This window comes from Tamandua tetradactyla, chromosome 3 (assembly GCF_023851605.1).
Source record: "Tamandua tetradactyla isolate mTamTet1 chromosome 3, mTamTet1.pri, whole genome shotgun sequence".
NCBI lineage: Eukaryota > Metazoa > Chordata > Mammalia > Pilosa > Myrmecophagidae > Tamandua > Tamandua tetradactyla.
Genome location: NC_135329.1, coordinates 193,838,671 through 193,861,154, shown reverse-complemented (window position 1 = coordinate 193,861,154; position 22,484 = coordinate 193,838,671). Strand labels below are relative to the sequence as shown.

Below are 22,484 nucleotides of genomic sequence, written 5' to 3'. Positions count from 1 at the left end.
ATTCCTGCTTCTCCACGCGCTAGGTCTAAGGGTTACTTAACATTTTTGCTCCATTCATATTCTTATTTGCAAAACGGGGATAGGATGACAACATCTGGGAAGACAGACTGAAAATCACACGACATAAGACGCAGGCCAGACAGGATTCGAGGGAGGGCTGCGGGAGGGCCCCGTTTATTCCCCTCAAAACCACAGCCCGGGAAGCGCGCCCTCCCCCGGCCGGCCGGATCGGGCTTGGACGCCCCGGCTTCCAGCCCAGTCCCGGCCCGGGAAGCCCCGGCCTGTCGCAGTGTCCGGCCCGCGGGCTGCGCCTAGCCCTCCCCCGAGGCGGGCCGGGGTCCCCAGCTGCAGCTGAGCTCGGGGTCCAGCGAGCGGAAGGGGCTGGGCCGGTGCGAGGAGCGCAAGGCGGAGGTCCGCGGGTGGCGCACGGCGAAGGGACCGAAGTACTCGGCGGCGAAGGTGACCACGTCTGCGGGCTGGCGCAGCAGCAGGAAGAGCAGGAAGTCGGAGACGAGCGCGCGGGCCTCGGGGTGCTGTCGCAGGTAGCTGGTGTGGCTGAGGCGGAGCTCCTCCTGGCAGGAACCCGGCGCTCAGAGCCTGAGCCCCATACGAGGCCCACGCGCCCTCCACTGCGCCGCGCAGCAGCGCTAAGGGACCCGGGGGGCCTCCTGGTTCCCAAGGGAGGTGCGGGTAAATCGGTTTGTGGCCGCGGGGTGGGGGCGGGGAGTGGGGTCCAGCCGGCCGCCGCCTCTCTTCACCTTCCGCTCCAGGAACCTCGAGAAGAGCTCCATGTCCTCCTCCCACACCAGGGGCTTCTTCTCAAACACGGGGCGGGGCTCCTTCTCATCTGGGTGGGGAGGGAGGCGGGCTGTATATGCCTGCCCCACCACGGAACTTTCCAGCATACACACAGGAATTCCCGAGATCACCCAGACAGCAGGCTCAGGTGAAACCCCAAGACTCTGCCCACATGGGCACGTTTGAGAGAAAGTGTTCCCAGAAAAAACGAATCTTCTTTAATTACCCTGGGGTCAGGGACTGGAGGGCAAAGTTTCTCCAGCCCTTCTTTCTGCAGTCTCAGGAGAACCCCAGATGCACATCCCCTGCACCGGGTAGGCCGGGGTTCCCCCATCTCCCCTTCAGTATCCCACCCACCATGGCAGTGCTTGGCTCACCCTCCTCTCTCAAGATGGGCATGTTGGTAACAATGCAGAACCCCGGGGAGCCCACCTGGACTCTCTTGGCCAGGTGCCTGGAGAACAACACAGAAGGAGGAATGAGTTGGAGTCTCCCCAGACCCTGGCACTCTCCTGCTGAGCCTGCCTCTCCCACCTGTCTACAAGTTCCTGGGTCATGTTCCTTTGTGGTTTCCCAGCGAATGCACCAGGGCTTGGCAAGCATCAGGCCCTTACTTCTCAAACTGGGCCCTAAGTTCATACCCCTGGAGATGTGTGCCCAAGTGCCAGGGCTGGGCTGAGACCTTCGAAATGTGAACACCAAACACAATCATGGTGCCTCCTGCTCCGTGCAATTCAAAATGGAAAAGATATGCTGGGTTATAAAAGAAGGTAAGCCAATACCATTCGTATTACTGTTTTCCAGTGAAGTGGCACTGTGTCACTATCTGTTTTGAAATTTCAAGAATTTTCTCATGATTTGGGGCCCCTGCTTTGCTGCTGACAGCTTGGCAGTGTGCCAGGGGTGCCCCTCTCAAAGCACTGATTCTCTCAAGTCTCCAGCCATTCAAAACTGGCTGATTTTCAATCTTCACACATTTTCACCTTGGTTGCCTTGTTGGGAATACTTGGAGGATTCAAAGGCAGAAGGAAGCAGTCAGGCGAAAGGGGATGGTGGTTTGGCCCAGGGGTGGTGGCAGGGGAGGTAGGGAAAAGTGTTCAGATTCTGGTTGTATTTTGAGCTTTGAGGATGCAACCGAAATTGAGAGGTAGAGAGGTACAGAGGAAGGAATGTGTAAGAGACTCCCAGACAGAAGGTGAGGAAGAGACAAAAGGGAAACTGAGGCACGAAGCAGCTGCACCAAGGGCAGGTCTGGAGGGCATGTGAGAGGGTCCCCAGAGGTGTCTTAGCGAATGTGGGTCCTGCTCCCTCAGGCTTTGGAAAACTAGCTGTAGCAGAGGGGAAGTTGGCTTAGTAGGGAGAGCGGGGTGGGGCGAGAGGCTGGCACAGGGGCTGGGGCTGCAGCTCTCCAAGCTCCCACAGGCCTGCAGAAAGAAAGGGGACCCTGTTCTCCATCCTGCTCAAGCCAGGCAGTGTTGTGGGATGGCCCAGCTCACTCCTCTGCCTGGACTCCATTCGGGCCGCGAGGCAGGGGTCATCACCATCATACTAGGACTCTTCCTATCTTGAAACCAAGCCAGTGGGCCCGGTGAAGGGAGTCTTTACTCCCTCTGCCATTCAGGATTCTTTGGTGAGAAGGTTTGGGCAGTGCTGATAGGATTAGGAGAACAAGCAACTAAACCAAAAAAAAAAGGGAGACTACTGTAGCTAAAGCGGAGGGGCACTCAGATCTCAACCGCTCCTCTTCCTGCTGGTGTCTGCGGAAACTGCCAGTCTCCCTCTTGCCCATCTCCATCCCATCCCAGAACTCAACACCACCTCATTGCCCACCAACAGCAGCTCACCCATCGGAAAACAGGTAATATTGGCAGGACATGGGGATACCCTCATTCGAGTGTACGGTCTGCTCCACAATGAGCACTTCCGCCTGCTGACGGCCCACCTGCATCGTCTGGAAGCCCAGGGCTTGCTGGCAAGGGCCGAAAGAGGAGGGGTGGGTGAGGTCGATGCCCACCAAGGTCTTTCCCCAAATCTCACCCTCGCCCTTTTTTCCACCCTGCATCTTCATTCATTGTTCCCCAGTGACAAGCAACCCTTGGCTGTCCCAATCCCTAGGCACTTATAATCTAATTCCAGGATCCAGGCTGCCCTGCCCCCAGCCCTCTGCAGGCCATCTTGCTGACAAGTGCTTCTAGTTGGCAGATTTTGTTATAAGGATGAGGCTCAACTGGTTGGAGGTGGGGATGGGGTGGGACCAGTGGTGGGGGCGGGTGGGAAGCCAGGCTGTGAGGAGTGGGGATGGATGGTCTGTGACTTCTCTAGGCCAGTACCTTTAACATTTAACCTTCTGTTTTGGCTGCTACCATGGAGAGAAAGGGTTAATGTAAAACATGTGTTCAAAATTAAATGGGAGTATGGGGCTGTATGCTCAGCTATGTGATGACACTATGAACCACTGATTGTGCTCTCTGGATGGTTTTTATGCTGTCTGAATATATTCAATAAAACTGCATTAAAATGGTTAAAATAGGGGACTTAATCCTGAAAACAATGCAGAATTTAAATAAAATCTGAAAAATGACATGATTAAAAAAATTAAATGGGGGTGGCGGTGATATGCACTTGTCTGTATTAAAGACATTGCTGTTTGTTTAGTTTGTGATGGAAAAAAGACCTTTGTTTTAAAGACTAGAATGTTATTCACAGAGTTGGTCAAAGAAAAACCAATCAGCTCCTCTTGTCTCACTTGAAGCAGTGTGTGTTGTAAGGCACAGCGTTATAAGCAGACATTATAAGAAGTCCTAGCTATGTTGACTATGATGTTTTAAAAAAAAAAGAGAAACCCTTCAGGATTGAGAAACAATAAAAGAATATTTAAGTGCAGTTGGGAGATGTGTTTCCTGATTTTTTTGAAGATATTTTTAAAAAGCAGACTTCTGCCAGCTTTTTTTTTTCCTGGACTGACTTTTGTGCAAAAAGGATTGCTTTCCCATTCCAGCCAATCCTCAAGAACACCTAGGGCAATATATAAGATTCTACAAAAGGTTCCATGCACTCGGGTAACTTTCCAGAAACCTACAACCTTCAGATGGGTCCCTGGACCAGATGAGTTCTGAAACCTAGAGGCCCAGCCTCTAGAGAACATCAGCTAATTCCATCTCCCTACCCCATACTATTGACAGCTCCTTCCAACATGAAAAACTTAGAATGGCCATAGCCCAGATACTCCTGGGATAGAAAGACTAAAGGTGATGGTGGAGTTATACAGAGAAGGTAGGGTTTAACAAACAAATGTGATTGTTGAATCATTAAATTGATATTTCTTTTAGTTTCCAGTATCTTAGAGCAGCTAGAAGTAAAAACCTAAAATTGTGGAATTGTAACCCATACCAAACTCTGAAGTCTGTTCTACAACTAATTGATGTGCTGTGCTTTGAAATATATTGCTTTTTAAAATATATGTTATTTTTTACAAAAAAAGAAGAAAAAAGTCAATTGTGATGATAGAAAATATTTATTCCTTCTAGTCTCCTATATTCTGGAGCAGCTAGAAGGAAAAATCTGAGATGAGGTATGGTAAAGCCCATGACAAACTCTGGGGTCTGTCCTGTAATTACTTGTTGAAGAGTGTTTTGAAGACTATTGTTTTTTTCTTTCTTTTGTATGTATGTTATATTATGCAATAAGAAAAGTAAAAAAAAGAAAAAGGATTGCTTCCCTTAACTGCTCACGGCTTTTGGTCCCTTTCTCTCACTCCACTACCACCCCAACCACATTTAATCTTCTAACAAATGTGGTTCTTGCTTCCTCTTCCCTCTCATTCCCCCATTTTATCCCCAGTCCCCCACCCCACCCACGCTCTCCCCAGGGACGGCTGTCTCTTTCTCCCATGGCAGTGCCCTCCATGCCCCTTCTAGTTTGCATCCAGGCCCAGCCCTGGGGGCCGCCTCACGTAGGTGGAATAGCAGAGCTTCCCCTCCGTGTCCAGGGCGAGGAAGCGGGCGTTGTTGGGCACGGTCCGCCGCCACGCCATCACCCTCAGCAGCACCAGGTTGGTCGCCTCGGAGACAAAGCCCGCAAGGGCCTTATAAGGGAAATGAGTCACTTCAGTCTTCACTTCCTGTCCAGGACAGCTCTGGGTCAGGGACCACAGGCCAGGAGGGGGCGGGAGGCAGGGCAAGCCTGATCCTTGCAGAGTCTTCCATCCGACCTCGGGGCCTGCCCAGCCGCCCCCCACACCCCGTCCTGAAGCAGACGTGGGCTGCGGTGCCCCACCCCCCCCCACCCCCCCCCCACCCCGCTCTCTCCGTACCTCTCCCTCCTTGACGGTTCTGGTCATGGTCAGCTGATCATCCTGCTTCAGTAAATTGGTCTTCCTGTCCATCGGGAGGACCAGGTACTAAGGGCCAGAGCATGGAGTGGGAGAATCAGGGATTCACTAGATTTCCTACAGACAGGATTGCCCTCCCGGCAGAGATCATCATGTCCATTCTCCTTTACAGGTGAGAAACCCGAGGTGAGATGTTGATAAAAACTTTACATACATAGTAAAACTCTAGAAGGCACATTATGGTGTAAATTAAAAGGCAAATGCACTTTAGCCTACAGGTTTTAAGAGGTGGGAATGGTTTCCATGTGAAGGTCCTTAGGCACTTGTGTCTCCAATGCAGCAACAGGTCATGTTCTAAAAGTTGGTGCTGTAAGTGGCTGGGGCTGGGCGTGAGGGGCATAGAGTGAGAGACCTGGGGAGATGAGGAAGTCTGGGAGATGGGAACTTGGGGACGGGTGGGCCCAGAGCCCCCACCTGGATGACCCCCCAAGGAGGTGCTGGGCTCTCAGGCTGGAGGGGGACTGGGGTGGCTGGTTTAGGGGGTTAGTTATCAAGAGGATCTCATCGGAAGCAACGTGCTGTGGCTTCCAATATCCCGGGTGGAAGGGTTTTCAGGTTGTGTGTGGGAGGAGGTGTCATTGCAGGGTAACTGGGAGAGAGTTGGGGTTATGTTCCATAGATGTCCATTAAGGCCCCTCCCTCCCTTCCTCCTTCCCTCTCTCCCTCCTTCTCTCCCTGTATTGGGGTCAATTTTGGGGTCCAGGAGGTACCTTGATGAACTCATGACTATGTTGTTCCAAGACCTCCAGGCTTCCTGAGAGGTAACCTGGGGGTGGAGGGAGATGATGCACTGGAGACATGGGCTGGAGATGGCAGGAAGGGAGAGTGGTAGCCCAGGTTGGAGGACTCAGGTAGAGTGTGGCCACAAAAGCTGAGGGTCGCAGACAGTGTGGCTTCTGACTTGGGTCTGTCGTTGTGATTAACCTCCCCCCCCACACCTCCTCTTTGCCTCGTACTGGTCCCAAGATAAAGTGAAGGGACTGGGTCTGGGTGGAGGTCTGGGAGTGGTGGCAGAGGTAGGATGGCCGTGATGGGTGTCAGGCAGTAGGAGCTACCCAGGAGGGAGTTTCCGCAGAGCATTTTGTCCAAGAAGCCGCGGCTGAAGGCATGCACAAGGAGGCAGTACGTGATGACTCCGAGCTCATCCCTGTATTTCCCTTTCTGTATGTCGATGGTCAGTTCTCCGAGAGGCTCCCCTGTGTCCGAGACCACAGCCAGGGTCTCGGAAAAGAACAGCAGCTGCAGCTCTTCCTGCACTGGGGTGGGTGTCCGGTGGCGACAGATAAAACCCCAGCTCCTGGGCCTCAACCCTCTGAACCCCGACCACCATCTCTACCCACCCCGTCCTCAAGCCCCTGTGCCTACCAGGTGACCCCTGCCCCTTCTATTGGCTACTACAGCAGCCAAAGGGTGAAGACCCCCTCCCATGTCCCTGGGGTCCCTCCTTGAAGGACGTCCACAAATAGGCCTCCCACCCTTTCTACTGAGTCTCAGTAGAAAGCTGAACAGGTGGGGGCCAAGGACAGAGCCCAGATCTGGGGCTTTCTCTCTCCCTTCCTCCCTGGACTTTCGCCCCACCTACCCCCCCACCCCCACCCCCCACTGCCTGAGCTCACTGAGGGAGTCGAGGAAGTTGATTGCTTCAGCATTGGCCTCTGGCGGGGGCAGACTCTCCTTCTGGGTTGAGGGTTGCTGGTGGTCCTTGGCTTTGTGGCCTGCGGAAGGAGGAGAGGCTGAGATGTTGGACCTTGGAGAAGAGAAGAAGGGTGGAGAAGGGGCACCCACCCTGACCCCTGGCCCCAAGAGCAAAATCCTCCAAGGCCACCTCCAGGGTGGATTGTAGGGAGAAGAGGCCCTCTCCCCTTCCTAACCCCAGTGGCCCTCTTCCCACCTGGAGACTGGATTTTGGAGGACATGTTGCTGGCTGCTACTGGGTTATGTGTCCAGCTGTCTCCGTGGCAACCTGGCGTTAGCTACCACCTCTTAAAGGGACATCAACCCACTTCACTAAATACCCAGGCCTTGGAGGAACTGTGAGCTCTGGAGCAATGCTCAAGCCTGAGGTGTGGCCCAGCAGAAGAAGCTTTTGACATTGTTAAGAAACAAGGGGAAGAAACGGTTCTTAGGATAATCTTAGAAGTTGTGACCCAGAGTCAGGCATAGTCCCAAATGCAAAGAATCTAATTCGATGTCATGTGAATGTCTCCACAAAATGTGGTAACAATCATAGCAAACCCTTACATTGTTTATTCTAGACCAGGCACTGTTCTAAAGGGCTTTGCGTGCTATTATTTCATTTAATCTTCAGACTAACCCCATAAGTGGGCATTTGTATTACCTCCACTCCACAAATAAGAAAACAAGGCACAGACAGGTTAAATGTCTTCCTAAGGTCACACAGCTGATAATTGGCAGAGCCAGGATATAACCCAAGGCAGCCTGGTTCCAGAGTCAGAGAGAGGTCACAGAAGAAGGCACAGAAAATAGATACCTTGATTCCAAACATGATGCAAAAGCCTGGGTATTTCATATTATTGACAGCCCATTCCAACGTGAAAATGCTAGCCTAGGCATTGCCCAAATACCCCTAAAGAGAGGGGAAAAGCTCAAAGGAACTGGTGGAGTTATACAGAAAAGTTAGTGTTTGACAAACGATTACTGAATCATTATATTGATATTTCTTTTAGTCTCCAGTATCTTCGAGCAGCTAGAAGTAAAAACTTAAAATTGTGGAATTGTAACTCATACCAAACTCTCAAGTCTGTTCTACAACTAACTGTTGCGGTGTGCTTTGAAATTTGTCGCTTTTTTGTATATATGTTATTTTTCACAAAAAAAGGGGGAAAAAAGTTGATTATGACGATAAATGCACAGCAATATGATGATATTATGAATAATTGATTATACACTTTGGATGATTACATGGTTTGTGAATGTTTTATATATATTCATATATATATATAAAGCCTGGATACAGATTAGAGACTGGATTAAAAATTGAATAGCTAAGACTCAAATCCAGGCTGTGAGCTACTGATCCTCCACTGTGAAAATCCTGGAGTCCACATCATCAGAGCTATGAAAAGGGCTCAGCCTGATAGCTGAGGTCATAAGGAAAATCTTGGCATGACGTTCCAGAGACCTGAGAAGGTGCCCCTCATATCATTTGGGAAAGGAAGTTCACAAATGCCTTTTTTTTGATAATCATCTTTCAACCTCAGGAAGATTTAAAATTACATATAGAAATGCCTAAGAGACTCAAACTAATAGTATTCATATTTGGGGGATTATATTGTGTATATTTGGTGTTTTCAGTTCCTGAAATGTTGAAAATAATTTTGTGGATTTGAGTGCTTAAAAGATAGACATTGTGATTCTAATTTCAACTGGGCAGTTGAAGAATTGATTTAGACTTGTAATTTTAAGTTAAAATCTTACTGAGATTGTAAGTTGAGCCTGAACATTAAAAACAAACAAACCTTAGAATTTACCATATTTACATGTTTTTTTATTAGATTGCAAAAAATGTAATTGGGAGGCTTATCTGTCAGTTAATTGTGTTTAAAAATTGAATATATGGAATGAACAAATGCAGTATAATTACCTAAAGTAGTTTTAATTTTGAAAAAAGAACCAATTATTAATCAAAGTCCCTTAAAAGTTATTGTTAACATTCACTGCATTTATGAATAGAATATTGTGACTGGTAAATTGAATCTCAAATTTTTATTACAAAGAATTATGTCTTTAAATTAGTGTTTAATCAAGTATTAATTTTTAAAAGCAAATGTGAATTCTGTATTACCCTTTCTCTGCAAATGACCCACCATCAAAGGCATTAGAAAACTCACAGGCACTTTAGAAAGCAGTTTGTTGGTTCCTCAAAAAGATAAGCAGAGAGTTCCGATATGACCCAGCAATTCCCCTCGTTAAGTATATGTCCAAGAGAACTGAAAACATATTCAGACAAAAATTGTACATGATCATTCATAGCAGCCTTATTCTAATAGCCCCAAAGTTGAAACAACCCCACATATCCATCAACTGATGAACAAAATGCAGTATATCCATTCAGTGGAATACTATTCAGCCATAAAAAGGAATGAAGTACTGATACATCCTCCAGTATGTATAAGCTTGTAAACAGTGTTAAGTGAAAGAAGCCAGACACAAAAGACCACATATTTTAATGATGTCATTTTTATGAAGTGTCCAGGATAGGCAGATCTATAGAGCCAAAAAGTAGATTAGTGGTTGTATAGGGCAGGTGTGTGTGTGTGTGGTAGAGGTGGAGGTAGGGGAATGACATCAAATGGGCACAGGGTTTCTTTTTCAAGATGATGAGAATGTTATAAAATTAGATTGTGGTGATGGTTGCCCAGCTGGGAGTATGCTAAAAACCACTGGACTGACACTTGAAAAGGGTGAATTTTATGTTCTATGAATTCTATCTCAATCAAATTGTTAATTTAAAAAGAGGATTAAAATGAAATCTTTAATAAAAGCCAAACCTATTGCTTTCACAAAGTGAACGAAATACAAAGTTTGACCAAGTCCTTTCTATTACTGAGACAAGGTTAAAAAAGAAAAGCAGCAAAGGGCGGTCTACACGCTCCTGCCACTTGCCTTTTCTCCACCCCACCCCAACTTCTCCCGGCCACTCTGCTGTCCAGGATGCCTGGGCTAAGGGGAAGAGTTGCTTTCTGGACTCCCTCCACCCTCTGGGCTCCCTCCACCGCCCCCGGTCACCCTCTGGACTCCCTCCACCCCACCTGGCCTTGTGGTCAGGCCTTCCTAGCTGCATAGGGCTCCCACCTGCCTGTCCTTATGAACACCCCCTGTCTTGGGCCTCCTGTTGTCAACTCTCTCACCACTACCCCCAAATGCCCTCCCCCTGGGTTCTGGCACATTCCTGCCAGCTTGCTAGGGGAGAAAGCAACTTGGTAACATGGCTTACTGAAGGACTGGCATCTCTGGTTTTTGGCCCTCTGGAAGAGCTCCGTAAAGGACCCTTGTTTCTACCCTGAGGGCCAGTGTCGGGACCAAAGCACAGGAAGCAAATGTCCAAGCTCACTCAGTGATAAATGGAAAGTGTGGACTCTGGACCAGGTGGGCTGCAAGGTTCACACTGTTTTTTGTTTTTAAGCAGTTTTGTTGAAATATATTCACATACCATACTCTCCATTCAACATGTGCAATCAACAGCTTTCGGTATAATCAGAGTTGTACATTCATCACCACAATCAACTGAGTACATTTTCATTACCCCAGAAAGAAAAGCCTCAAAACCCTTAGCAGTCACGTCTTAATCCCTCTATCCCTCCCCAGCCCTACATAACCTATCTAATTCTGTCTCAATAGATGTATGTCTATTTACACTTTATATAAATGTAATCATCCAATATGTAGTAGTTTGTGTCTGGTTCCTTTCACTGAGCATAATTTTAAAAGTATTTTTAAATTAAAGTTGTAGGTTTACAGAAAAGTCATGTGAAAACACAACATTCCCATATACCCCTACTGTGGACACTGCATCAGTGTGGTACCTTTGTTACAATTGCTGAAAGAATATTAAAATATCACTGCTACCTATAGCCCATAGTTTGCATTGGGTGTATTTTTTCCTGTTTAATGCCTTATTATTAATGTTGTAATAGTGTCATACATTTGTTACAATTCATGAAAGTACATTCTTATAATTTGTGCTTTTAACCACAGCCCCTAGGGTCCACACTCTTAACCACTTTGCTCCACTACCCTGAAAGATGAGCCCTGAGTTTATTAGTGACAGAACAAGCAAAGAGTGGCTGCAGGTGACAGAACACTGTTCCTTGAATCCTTACAGCTACTGCAGAATGAAACCGCGCTCACGGTACTAGTCACTTGTCCAGTGTCACACAAGGCCAATCAGAGACAGAGCCTCTCCTTGTGTCCAGATCAGTAGAACTTCAGGTCCTTTGTCTTTCTACCATCCTGTGCTGCCTTTGGTCCAAGCCTAGAGTTGACTGGTACTCACTGCTAAGCTCCCAGTTGCTTTCAAGGACTCCATTTGTGGGCAGAGATTTACAGGACTAAGACCACTTCCGGCACAGACACATTCACACGTGCATGCACATAAAGGGCTTTGCACACTCATTTCTACAACTTCTATGTGTTCTCTCACCTTCCCTAGAAGGTCCAAAGCTACCCACCTAACTCCCCTTTTTACCCTACCCCTTTGCCTTCCTCCAGAGAGAGTCTGTGATCCAGGGGGAAAATGAGAAATACGCAGCAAGCATGGAAGATGAACTCTGACTGGTTATTTATTTATTTAAAAAAAAATTTTTTTAATTAATTAAAGAAAAAAAGAAATTAACACAACATTTAGAAATCATTCCATTCTACATATGCAATCAGTAATTCTTAACATCATCACATAGATGCATGATCATCATTTCTTAGTACATTTGCATCGATTTAGGAAAAGAACTAGCAAAACAACAGAAAAAGATATAGAATGTTAATATAGAGAAAAAAATAAAAATAATAATAATAATAAAGAAAAAAGACACAAACAAACAAACAAACAAAAAACTATAGCTCAGATGCAGCTTCATTCAGTGTTTTAACATAATTACATTACAATTAGGTAGTATTGTGCTGCCCATTTTTGAGTTTTTGTATCTAGTCCTGTTGCACAGTCTGTATCCCTTCAGTTCCAATTACCCATTATCTTACCCTGTTTCTAAGTCCTGTTGGTCTCTGTTACCAATGACATATTCCAAGTTTATTCTTGAATGTCGGTTCACATCAGTGGGACCATACAGTATTTGTCCTTTAGTTTTTGGCTAGACTCACTCAGCATAATGTTCTCTAGGTCCATCCATGTTATTACATGCTTCATAAGTTTATTCTGTCTTAAAGCTGCATAATATTCCATCGTATGTATATACCACAGTTTGTTTAGCCACTCGTCTGTTGATGGACATTTTGGCTGTTTCCATCTCTTTGCAATTGTAAATAATGCTGCTATAAACATTGGTGTGCAAATGTCCGTTTGTGTCTTTGCCCTTAAGTCTTTTGAGTAGATACCTAGCAATGGTATTGCTGGGTCGTATGGCAATTCTATATTCAGTTTTTTGAGGAACCGTCTGGCTGGTTATTTTTAAAACTGTACATTATTCAAACACCTTTGAGGTTATATGTCTACCTCCATTTACTCTCTATCATTAATTATAGGCCAGAAATATGATGTAGCATTTTTCAAAGTGACTTCATATGCCTTTTCTCATCTGACCATCCCCTAATTGTCTCTACTAAGTGAAATTGCTGGTTTATGAGTTTGCTGCCTTCTATCATTTCTGGTATCAGCATCCCCTGTTCTTTTGAGGACCCCCACATATCTCAGTCCATATGATTCAGTTGGGTCTGACATTGCCCTTCCAGGGGTACTCAAGAAGCTTATTCCCCGAGCTCTTATGCTCAGTAGACATATGACCCAAGATGAACCAATGAAACTCAGTGTCAAAGTTGGCTGGAACTACTGGATGTTCTGCTAGATTTAGTGAACTAGTAGCTTGCAAGCATGGAACTTCTAGGGACCATCTTTCCACTGTAAGGAGAAAGCCTGACAGAGGATGACACTGAAACTGAAGAAAGCAGAGCTGAGTGATAAAGATTCCCTTTGAGCCCTTGCATCCAGCCTTGCCTGAACTTACCCTGACCTAACCCCACCCACCTTAATTTCATGAGCCAACAAATTCCCTTTTGGTTTAAACTCCTTTGTGATGACTATTTGCATCTGAAAAGATTTCGATTCATCTGGGACTGTCATTTCTATTGGAAGCTGAAAAAACAGGTTAGGGAAGTGACTTGCCCCAGGATGGCTGGATATTGAATGACAGATCTGGGACTGGAACCCAGGTCTCTAAAGCCAGTGCCACCTGCTATCCTGCAAGCAGAGCACATGGCCTCATTGTTACTGGTCAATGCCAGCTCCAGGAGGAGCATATTCCATCATTTAGGACGGCTATCCCAGTGGGTGGATTACTCAGAGCCCTGGAAAAATGCCTCACCAGCCATGGTCTTGGCACTGGGTATGCCCAGAGGGACCTGCATGTTCTAGAGCCTGGCCCTTGGGGCTTGCTTGCCCAAAACAGGAGTGGCCCAGGCACAATCACAGAGCACACAGAGCAACCTTCCTTCAGGGAGGCAAGGCCTAGGGCTCCATCTACTCACCCCAGCCCAGGCACAGCCCTGACCCAGGATGGCTGGGTCCAGTGCTGAGATCCCCAGTTCAGGTTGAGAGACACTAAGAGGAGAGGCTGAAGTGGGGCCAGGGTGGGAGCTAAGCCAGTCTTCAGCCATACCAGGTCCACCTTCAAGAGTTGTGCCATAGCTAAAATGTCACTTGTACCAGTCACCACTTCATATTCTCCTAGTTAAGTGAATATCTCTTTAATCACTTCCATGAATGGAAAATCAGTATCACTAGTCAAAAGTGAATAAACCCTACAGATAAATGCAATGAAAACAAAACAATGCTTTATGGTATAACTAGAGATAGTGGCCTAAGGTGCTGACCTAGAATCTGGCTCTTTTTAGAGAGGTTTAAGACAGGCTAGTGCCCAGGCCTTGACCTGGACACGTGGACTGCTGTGCCACGACCATCCAGAACCCTCTTCCCTGCGGCCAGTAGCATGCCCGTGCACCTAAGACTTTGGGAAAACCTGGAGGTAACAAATCGTAGGCCCTGGGCAAATGCACACATGCCACAGAAGGAATATATTTAAGGCAGCAATCTGGCCAAAGCTCTTGAAATCCAGTAACTCCCAGTAAGCAGGTCTGTGCCTGGAATGGGAACACAGTGCAAAGGTGTTTTGCTGTTTCCACTCCAACAGCAATAAAGACAAGCCCATTAAGGGATCAAACCTCAGTTAAATCATTCATTCAACATTTATTGAGCGCCTACTGTGTGCCAGGCACCGTGCGAGGCGCAGAAATACAGAGATGCATAAGATACAGTCCATGCCCTTAAGAATTCACAGTCTAGAAGGGGAGACAAACATGTAAACAAGTAAAATACAGAGTGATAAGTGCCACAAGAGAGAAGCATTTACAAAGTGCAGAGGTAGCCTGGACAAAGTGGGGGTGGGGAGAGCATTGAGTGTCCTCCTGGAAGACGGGGGACAGGACTCCAGGAGGAGGAGCAGGACTGTGAGAGATGAAAGGTGTTTGCCAGGCAGACAAGGCAGGGGACACGGGGAAAGGCATTCCAATCCAAAGGAACAGCATGAGCGAAGGCACGGAGGCATGAAACCGCGAGTGTTAGGGGTGAGGTCTCTAATTAGTCTGGCGGTATTGCTAGAGGTCTTGGTTGGAGAGGGAGGCAGAGATGCGATGATAAGGGAAACCAAGGGCAGGGCCACCCCAGAGTGTCACCAGAGGTGAGCAGAGCCCAAAGGGAGGCTTCGACACAGGAAAAGAAGGCTCCTGGCTCACCTGGGGTACACCTGCTCCACAACACAGGGTTCCTCATCATGACTCCCAAAGGGACCTAGATCCTACACCCAAGACCAGAGGGGAAACTGAGCTGGAGCAGGTGGTGAGGGGAAGGGCTAGGCTCGGCATCCAGAAGTCACGCCTCACAAAAGTGCTCTGGTCCCAGACTTCTGATTCCTACTCTTTGCCACACAGAACCCTCAGGATGGACCAAGGAACAAATGAGAGGTCCCATGGAAAACTTCTTGGCAAACTGACAAAGAGCCAGATGAATGTCACGTGGTTAAAAATAAGTTTTTACTAACTAAAAGAGGAAAGGCGTTGAGGGTAGAGCAGGAGGGATTTAAGTTAGAGGAAGGCAGAAGTTCCTAAGAATAGGGGCCAGAAGTGAGGAAGCCACAGTGGCTGTGGTGGGTCGTGGCTCTTTCCCCTGGGAAGGAGGGGCCCTCTGGCCCAGGGCAGGGTCTGAGGGCAGTGGGCAGAACCAGGCCCACTGTGCAGGGAGAGTGAGTCACCATGTTGGGCTCCGCAGCCTGGGGGCCTCTGTCACCTGAGGTCCAGATTTCCTTGGCCACCAGGAGCCCCCGTCTTCCAGGCTGAAGGGGAGCCACTGAGGCAGAGATTGGCCAGACAGTCAGATGGTCTCAGAAGGCAGGGCTGGGGCCTGCAGCCCTTTCAGCATTCTTAGGGATGGCTCTGTCTGCAAAATGCCAGTGTGCAGGGTCGGGGTGGTGGGGTCAGGGAGCCCGAGGTGGGGAGGGGCATTGTCTCAGGAAATCAGAGCTAGGGGGCTCCTCTGAGACACCACTTTTCCAAGGCATCACGCCTTAGGCTACTCTGGGGTGGCGGTGGGGCTGAGTTTCTTCCCCAGTGCCCAGATCGGGGGAGGGAAAGACAGACTGACTTCTATCTTGGCTCCTGCTACCCTGAGTTCCAGGGCTCTGGGTGAGGCCTCTGGCGGCAGGAGGTTCAGCCCCCTCCATGTCCTCACTGCCTATTCCAGAGGCAGGGGAAACAAGGAGGGGACCCTCTAGTAGTAGAATCTGGAGCAGTTCTGAGACTCCTCCTTTCCTCTTGCTCCTCACTTGACTCTGCTAGTCCACGGGGTTTCCAAGCCTTCACCCAGCCCCCTCTTTCTACAATCCCATCGCCTTGTCCCTCCCCTCGCCCTGGTCAGTGGGGGAATGATGCCTGCTGTGGGTGCCAATGGAGGTGGTGGGGTTAGCAATGAGGGGAATGGTGTATTGTGGGCAGTGGGTGGCCTCCCCACCATAGGGGGTGGGCTGGGGGGGTGGGGGGCATCACTTGCTCTTGTGCAGGTCCTTCAGCCGGCGGAGCTCCTCCAGGAGCTGGGCTCGGGAGTAGTCATCGTCACCAGTGAGGCCCGGGCCTGGCCCCAGAGCCTCCTGTAGCTCCAGGCAGTGGGTCCTCAGGAATGGGTTGTAGGAGCGCTCTTCTCCCAGGGTGGACGGGCACTGTGGGCATGAGAGGTACCCAGCTTTGGTGGAAAGAATCTGCAAAACAGACCTGGTGCAGGGAGGAATCCCTCATCCCTTGCCCCAGGTCTTAAGTTTGACTTGAAAGCCCATCTACCAAGCATGTCAGGGCTCTGGGGAGTTGCCACAGGCCAGGGCTTGGCCAGCTCTGGGGTCCCAGCAGAGGTGGACACAGCCCTGCCCCCTTGCCCCCAGGCCCCGCACCGTGCTCTTGCGCTCCATCCGCTGCCTCTGCACCCACTGCATCTTCCTCTCCCGGGCCAGGTTCTCAGGCTCCACGATACCCGCAAAGCCCAGGTTCTCCTCTGCATACTCGTGACCTAGGGGTGGCCATGGGGCCCAGACACAGGGCAGACGGATGTTGGTGATGGGGTCAGACAAAGTCCTCTCTACCTCCAGGCCCAGTGGTATGTCACATCTGGTTCTAGGGAAGAGGGGTAGTGCTTTTGGAAAAATTCAATCATATCAAACTGCTCCTCTAAATGGGAATCTAAGTCAGTCATGAGTGAAGAGGGGACAACCACTGGACTAGGAGCCAGGAGACCTGCATCTGGGTCCCAACTCTGCCCCTGCTCAGCTGTGTGACCTGACACGAGGCCCAATTTTCTCAGTTGGAAAGTAGAGAAAAGATTCATGCTTACTAAAACAGATGTCATTGCTGTGTCCTTATGTCTAGAACAGAGCCTGGTACATGGTTGGTTCTAAAGAAAGTACTTGCTGAATGGATAGATGGATGGATGGATGGATGACTGGATGGCTGGATGGCTGGAAGGGGGATGGATGAATGGCTGGATGGGGGGATGGATGAATGAATGTACAGATGGATGGGGTATAGAGGGAGGATGGATGAATGGATGGACAGATGCATGAACAAATGAGTGGATGGATGGAAGGATGGATAGATGAGTAGGTGGATGAATGAATGTTCTGAGATGTTTGTGAATGTGTTTTATAAACTATAACGCAATAGATAGATACATAGTGAATTTACTGACTTCTCTCTGGATAAGCAAAGGCTATTTTTTGTTCTGGGCTCTAACTGTGAAAAAGTGGACATTTCTCTGGGATCCTCTGGGGCCTGTAGGGCTCCCAAGAGGTCAAGGATGGCTGGAAGGGGAAGGCAGAGTGAGAGACAGAGGTGTTACTCAGACAGCACTCCAAAAGAAGGGAGGACTGAGCTCTGCTCCTACCCCCAGACTTGGCTCCCAGGACCCGGCAGAACTGGGGCTATGTCCCTCAGGCTGGCTGGTCTGCTAGGGAGTGAGGGGCTGGGAGCGCCCTTGTCCCAGGCCAAGCATGGGGTCATGGGAAGAAGAAATGGGGATGGGAGAATGCCTCACCAGGCCACAGCAGAGTATCGTCCCCCAGCCCCAGCACAGTATCCAGCGAGCTCAGCATGGTCTCCGCGGTGCCCTCAAAGGTCCGTCCTGGGTTGGGTGAGGGGGTATGTTAAGAGGTGTATAGAAAGCCCATGTGGCTCAAGCTGGCCTCCTGCCTCCAACCATGCCCCTGCCACACCCACCCATAGTATCACTTCCTACAGGGCCCTGGGCCCAATTATTCACCCCCTCCCAAGCCCAGCTGAAGGACTGACTTTCACATATGGACATCTGCATGGAGAGAGGATGCAGAACCTTGGGCTGAGTTCTACTGGCCCCAAGCACCTTGTATGTATAGTTCCTCTCTTTTATGGGGTACTTCCTTGGCTGTAGGACCCTTTGGGGTTCCCTGCAATCTGGGACTGTGGTTCTCACACACCCATGGGATCGCCTCTCACTCAGAGGTCCCCAACTTTTTGTACTCTAGTCCTGCTAGTCACTGCCTCAGGGAACCAAGCTCCACCCAGGCGCATATAAATGTCCTGCAAGGTCTCTCCTCAGTTACAGGCATCGTCTCATTTTGTCCATCTCCCATGAGAAATTTTGAGGATATATATATAAAATTTAAGGCAAGAGGTAGGAGTGACTATGGGGAGCAACATCCGTGCTGAGAACCAATATTTTTAAGCATGGCCTGGGGCCATGGCTACTGCTGAGCTCCTGCCCCAGCCTCTGTCCCTCCCTCTGCTTCCCCCCTCCTCCTCCTTTCCTTCTGGGGGGACTCACCACAGCCAGAGAGGAAGAGCAGGTCCCCTGAGAAGAGGCATGAGGGACCCTTGTAGGGCTCCCCATCCAGCAGGTAGACCAGATGGCCTTGTGTGTGGCCAGGGGTGGCCAGAGCCCGGATCTGAAGCTTCCCCACGCTGACCACATCTTGATGACACAGGGGACTGGGGAACAAGGCAGTAAGGGGGAGAAGGCACTAGAGTTTGTGCCAAACTGATCTCTGCCCCCATCCCTGCCCCATCCCAGAGGCTGGGTGACTTGCAAGAGGATGGGTTCCATACCAGGGAGAAAAGACACCTGGTGCCCAGGGCCATAGGCTCAAATCCTTCCCCATCCCTCCTCTTCAGGGGCCGTGAGCAAGATGGGGGTGGGCAGTGCCAGTCTCCAGATGGGCTGGGATCTGCTGTCCAAGGGCCACGAAGGGAGTCAGCAGAAGTTCCATGACTGATAGTCCCGGAATACTCAACCAAAGGATACAGGATGAGGGAACAGGCCATGGAAGGGCCATCCCATTCCCGGGTTAGGGACTTACTGGGTGAGGTAAGGGATGCCATCCTGAGGGCTCCCGTATACCCGACAGTCCCGGTGCCGCCGGCTGAGGTCCCGGTTCCCTCCGCTGTGGTCCCTGCAGGACAACAGAGATCAGCAGGGCTTCGAGAGCTCCTTACCTGGGCTTTCTCTCCTGCCCTGCTCCTTACAGCATCTCCAGGCCTTGGAGCCCCGGGGTCTGTGGCCCCCAGACTTAGCCAAGCCATTCATACTTCTAGACCTTTGTTCAAGCTGTTCTCTTGCCTAGAATGTCATCCTCCTCACCCCCAATCTGGCCACGATCAACTCCTATTTCTAGCTCCAGAGTCACCACACTCTAATTCCCCCAAGTGGATCTGACCACACCTGGCCCGATATTCTCCATATCCTGAACCCTGTGCCATCTGCCACCTAAGTATTTGTGGTCAGTACATATTCTGATGTAAGACTGTCTCCCTCTACTGGACAATAATCTCCTTTATGGCAGAGACCACAAGGGTGCATGGTAGGCATTTAATACATGCCCACAGGAGGTCCTCCAGTCAGCTGGGGCTTTAGGAGCTGGGATAAGCGGAGCTCTGAGCAACTCCATCAGCCCAGCCTGACTTCCTGATCCCCAGCTGGGGCGAGGGTGTGCCCAGACCCCCTCCCCCAGCCTCTTACCAGTGCTTGTGGGTGCAGAGAATGGCAACCAAGTTAACGCCTTCCTTCTCAATGACAGCCTGGTAGGGAGAGAAGACACACTGAGACTGGGGAGTGAGATGTGGGGAGAAGCACAAAACAGAAAGTACAGGCAGGGTGTGGGTGCTGGGAAGACAGCAGAGGAGAGCAGGAGAGATGAAAGGAGAGGAGGGGATAAAGCCAGAGGAGTAGGAGTGGGGAGGAAAGAGCCAGGGATAGAGGCAGGGGTGGGGAACAGATGACAGAGACCCAGCCTGGGGCTAGGGGAGAGAAGAGGGAGGTGGTGCAGAGGAGAGGGGAGGAGACTCATGGAGGGAAGCAGACCACATGCACAGAGGTAAGCAATGGGAGGGAAAGCTCGAGACAACCTAGATCCTGACAGACAGGAGAGGAGAGAAGAAAGGGGGTCAGAAGGGGGCCACTGAAAGTGAGAGACAGGTAGGAACCTCACTAGACCCACATTCCTGCTCAGCCTCCCCCCCCCCCACCTGTCCTCCCGGCTTCACCCAGCCCTTTCTGGACACTCGCTCCCCCCACACTGTGTTTCTGGGGGTCTCTGTGTGTATTCATGTGTAGGTGTGTGTGTGTGTGTGCATGAGGAGGGGGCACGTCCCATTGGCAGAGGGACCAGGGTCAACCCCTTTCCAGAAAGGGGAAGCTGCCAGCCCCAAGGGTGAACACCCCAGGCACCCTCCTGCCCCCCATGCCCCCTCTCACCTGTACGGCCCGAGGGTCTGAAGGGTCCACAACCACAGCCAGCCGGGCCTGGGTGTCGATGATGAGGTAGCTGTAGTTGTCCGAGAGGACAGGGATGGGAAGCACCTTCACACCTGGGGACAGAGGTGGGTTGTGGGTGGGGAGCTGGGACCTGGGAGTTGGGGCTAGATGAGGGGGAGTAGGCAGGGAGGGTGGGTGGGCTCGGGTTGGAGGGGATGCTGGCCAGGAGCAGCCAGAGCTCACCATTGAAGAGGCGGGGCTGGGTTTTGGAGTGGCCTTTGGGGTAGCGATTGCGAGCCCTGCGCAGCTGCTGTCGGTAGAAGAGGTACCCCAGCCAGGTGCGGGTGTACAGGCTGTACCTAGAGGGCAGGTGGTCTCAGTCAGCCCCTCCCTCCAGTCTCCCTTGAGGTCCACCTGATCCCGCCTCACCACTCCCTTGGCCCACCCCTCCTCAAGTCAATGTCATTCCACCAGCACTTATTGTATGCCTGCTGTTTGCCCCACTGAGTAGTCAGGACAAGACAGAGAATAAGATAGACACGCCTGGGGCCTGCTGTTTGGCAAAGGAGATGTGAACAGAGGAATTCACAGAAGAGACTAGGAGAGTGAGGGGTTTAATCTTAATCTAGCCCAGAGCTGAGTCTTCCTGGTGAAGTGGCATCTGCATGAGGTGGAAGAACTTAGGCTGAAACAAGGTAGGACACACATTTCAGGAAGAACCGTGGTTGCCAAACTTTAATGGGCACCAAAATCACAGGAGAGACTTGTTAAAGACCAGCTGGCTGGACCTCAACTTCAGAGTTTCGATTCTGGAGATGGGGCCTGGGAATTTGCATTTCTAGCAAGTTCCCATAGGATGCTGATCCTGCTAGTCCAGTGAACACTGGGCTGGAGGAAACAACGGGGCAAAGGTCCAGAGAAAAGAGAGAGAAGGGCTAGTCTGGGGGAGACTACAGAGTTCTGATGGGTGAGGCTGACCACGCTCCCTCCCTCCTCTGCCATTCCAGGTCCTCCCAAGCTACCCTTTGAAAAGGGGCACGTGGAACAGAGGGAAGAAGTGAGTGACGGGCCTCCAGAGGCAGAACGTCAGTATGCAGGGCCGGCTTTGTGGGTCTGCAACTGTACTCTGTGCTCAAAAGGGCCCGACACTTGGTTTGACGATCTACTCTCACCATCTTGAAATTCTTAATGATTTTATCTTTGAACTTGAGTCCTGCAAGTGAAGTCTGGTGGGACAATGAAGCATGCGCACAAGTAAAGGAGAAACACAGAACATGTGTATCCTCCGTTCTTTGCTTCTTTGTACACGTGGAGCGTCTGCAATGCTGGGGAAACCACTATGCACAGGCATTCCGCAAGACTCAAGGTGAGTACAAGGATAGTGAACATCTTTGAGTGAAGAAGAGAGGCTGTAAGTGACGCCAGAGGCCATGCTTTCAGTTTGAACCAGAATTTGCTTCAAATGCATAAAAGAAGGCAATGGTAAAAAATATAAATAAATAAATAAAAACCTCCATTGCTGCCTGAAACTGTAGGGCTGTGTTCTAGTAACCATGTTTCTTGAAGATGATTGTATAATGAATCCCGCTTTTACAATGTGACTGTGTGATCGTGAAAACCTTGTGTCTCATGCTCCTATTATCTACGGTACGGACAGATGAGTAAAAAATATGGATAAAAAATAAACAAATCATAGGGGGAACAAAGGTTAAAATAAATTGAGTAGATTGAAATACTAGTGATCAATGAAAGGGAGTGGGTATGGCATGTATGAATTTTTTCTTTTTTCTTTCTTTTTCTGGAGAGATGCAAATGTTCAAAAAAAAATGATCATGGTGATAAATATATAACTATGTGGTGATATTGTGAGCCACTGATTGTAACCATGTCAAGAATGCTTGTATGTCAAGAATGTTTGTATGTTTGTTCGTTGTTTATAATAAAAATATTAAAAATAAAAACAAAGAAGGCAATGGTGTTCTAAGAAACACAATCAAGGGACCCTATCACAGCCTTTCTTACGCATGCTACTTCCCTCTATTATCCAACTATTTATGCTGAAAATGATGACATGAGAAGAGAAAGACAGGGCAACTCATGGATCCTGTCCCGTTCAATCCTTCCTTATCATAAGCTGAAGGTAGAGAGTGTTGGTAGAATGTTCATGTATCAAAAAATGAAATAAAACAGTGGCATTAGTTTTGTGCACCATTTCCACTGTTCTGATAAGAACAAAATACATGTGCTGGTGTGAGTGATGAAATATCAATTGTGTAATGTCAATGATTT

At 49.4% G+C, this 22,484-nt stretch overlaps 2 protein-coding genes and 1 long non-coding RNA gene across 7 annotated transcripts in view; 1 reads left to right on the top strand and 2 right to left on the bottom strand.

The window, feature by feature from the left end:
* Positions 1–307: 307 nt before the first annotated feature.
* On the bottom strand, positions 308–7,200 carry CATIP (ciliogenesis associated TTC17 interacting protein). Of its 2 annotated transcripts, XM_077155107.1 has the most exons (10): positions 7,080–7,200; positions 6,805–6,903; positions 6,244–6,444; positions 5,899–5,954; positions 5,111–5,197; positions 4,751–4,918; positions 2,643–2,767; positions 1,176–1,252; positions 759–847; positions 308–572 (listed from the first exon to the last, which is right to left on the bottom strand). In XM_077155107.1, exons 1-10 carry the CDS (start codon positions 7,102–7,104, stop codon positions 312–314), a joined length of 1,188 nt encoding a protein of 395 aa, XP_077011222.1. In that variant the 5' UTR covers positions 7,105–7,200; the 3' UTR covers positions 308–311. The 2 variants fall into 2 exon arrangements, with proteins under 2 accessions (XP_077011222.1, XP_077011223.1); XM_077155108.1 differs by lacking the exon at positions 4,751–4,918.
* LOC143678093 (uncharacterized) overlaps positions 5,118–22,484 on the top strand; it is a 19,739-nt gene continuing 2,372 nt past the window's right edge. Inside the window, exons 1-2 of the long non-coding RNA XR_013173064.1 lie at positions 5,118–5,300; positions 21,203–21,561. This is a non-coding gene — a long non-coding RNA (uncharacterized LOC143678093). The remainder of the gene's footprint in view (positions 5,301–21,202; positions 21,562–22,484) is intronic.
* PNKD (PNKD metallo-beta-lactamase domain containing) overlaps positions 9,039–22,484 on the bottom strand; it is a 27,174-nt gene continuing 13,728 nt past the window's right edge. The window contains exons 2-11 of one of the 4 annotated variants that reach the window (XR_013173061.1): positions 20,439–20,554; positions 20,196–20,308; positions 19,461–19,519; positions 18,802–18,894; positions 18,270–18,433; positions 17,505–17,591; positions 16,369–16,484; positions 15,974–16,143; positions 15,219–15,364; positions 9,039–9,138 (exon numbers count right to left, since the gene is read on the bottom strand). Coding sequence is in view for 3 of the 4 variants with exons in the window: in XM_077155109.1 (XP_077011224.1) it covers positions 15,313–15,364; positions 15,974–16,143; positions 16,369–16,484; positions 17,505–17,591; positions 18,270–18,433; positions 18,802–18,894; positions 19,461–19,519; positions 20,196–20,308; positions 20,439–20,554 (970 nt within the window). In the remaining variant the exon portion in view is untranslated. Of the gene's footprint in view, positions 9,139–11,791; positions 15,369–15,969; positions 16,144–16,368; positions 16,485–17,504; positions 17,592–18,269; positions 18,434–18,801; positions 18,895–19,460; positions 19,520–20,195; positions 20,309–20,438; positions 20,555–22,484 lie in introns of those variants that run through there. The other 3 variants (XM_077155110.1, XM_077155109.1, XM_077155111.1) reach the window with 3 other exon arrangements.

Excerpts from the sequence above, each read along its gene's own strand:
- CATIP (XM_077155107.1), bottom strand. The coding sequence starts at position 7,104 with ATGTCCTCCAAAATCCAGTCTCCAG. Across the intron at positions 6,445-6,804 it reads CAACTTCCTCGACTCCCTCA|TGCAGGAAGAGCTGCAGCTG; the intron begins GTGAGCTCAGGC and ends CACCCACCCCAG. Across the intron at positions 2,768-4,750 it reads AGCTCTGCTATTCCACCTAC|CAAGCCCTGGGCTTCCAGAC; the intron begins GTGAGGCGGCCC and ends GGCCCTTGCCAG.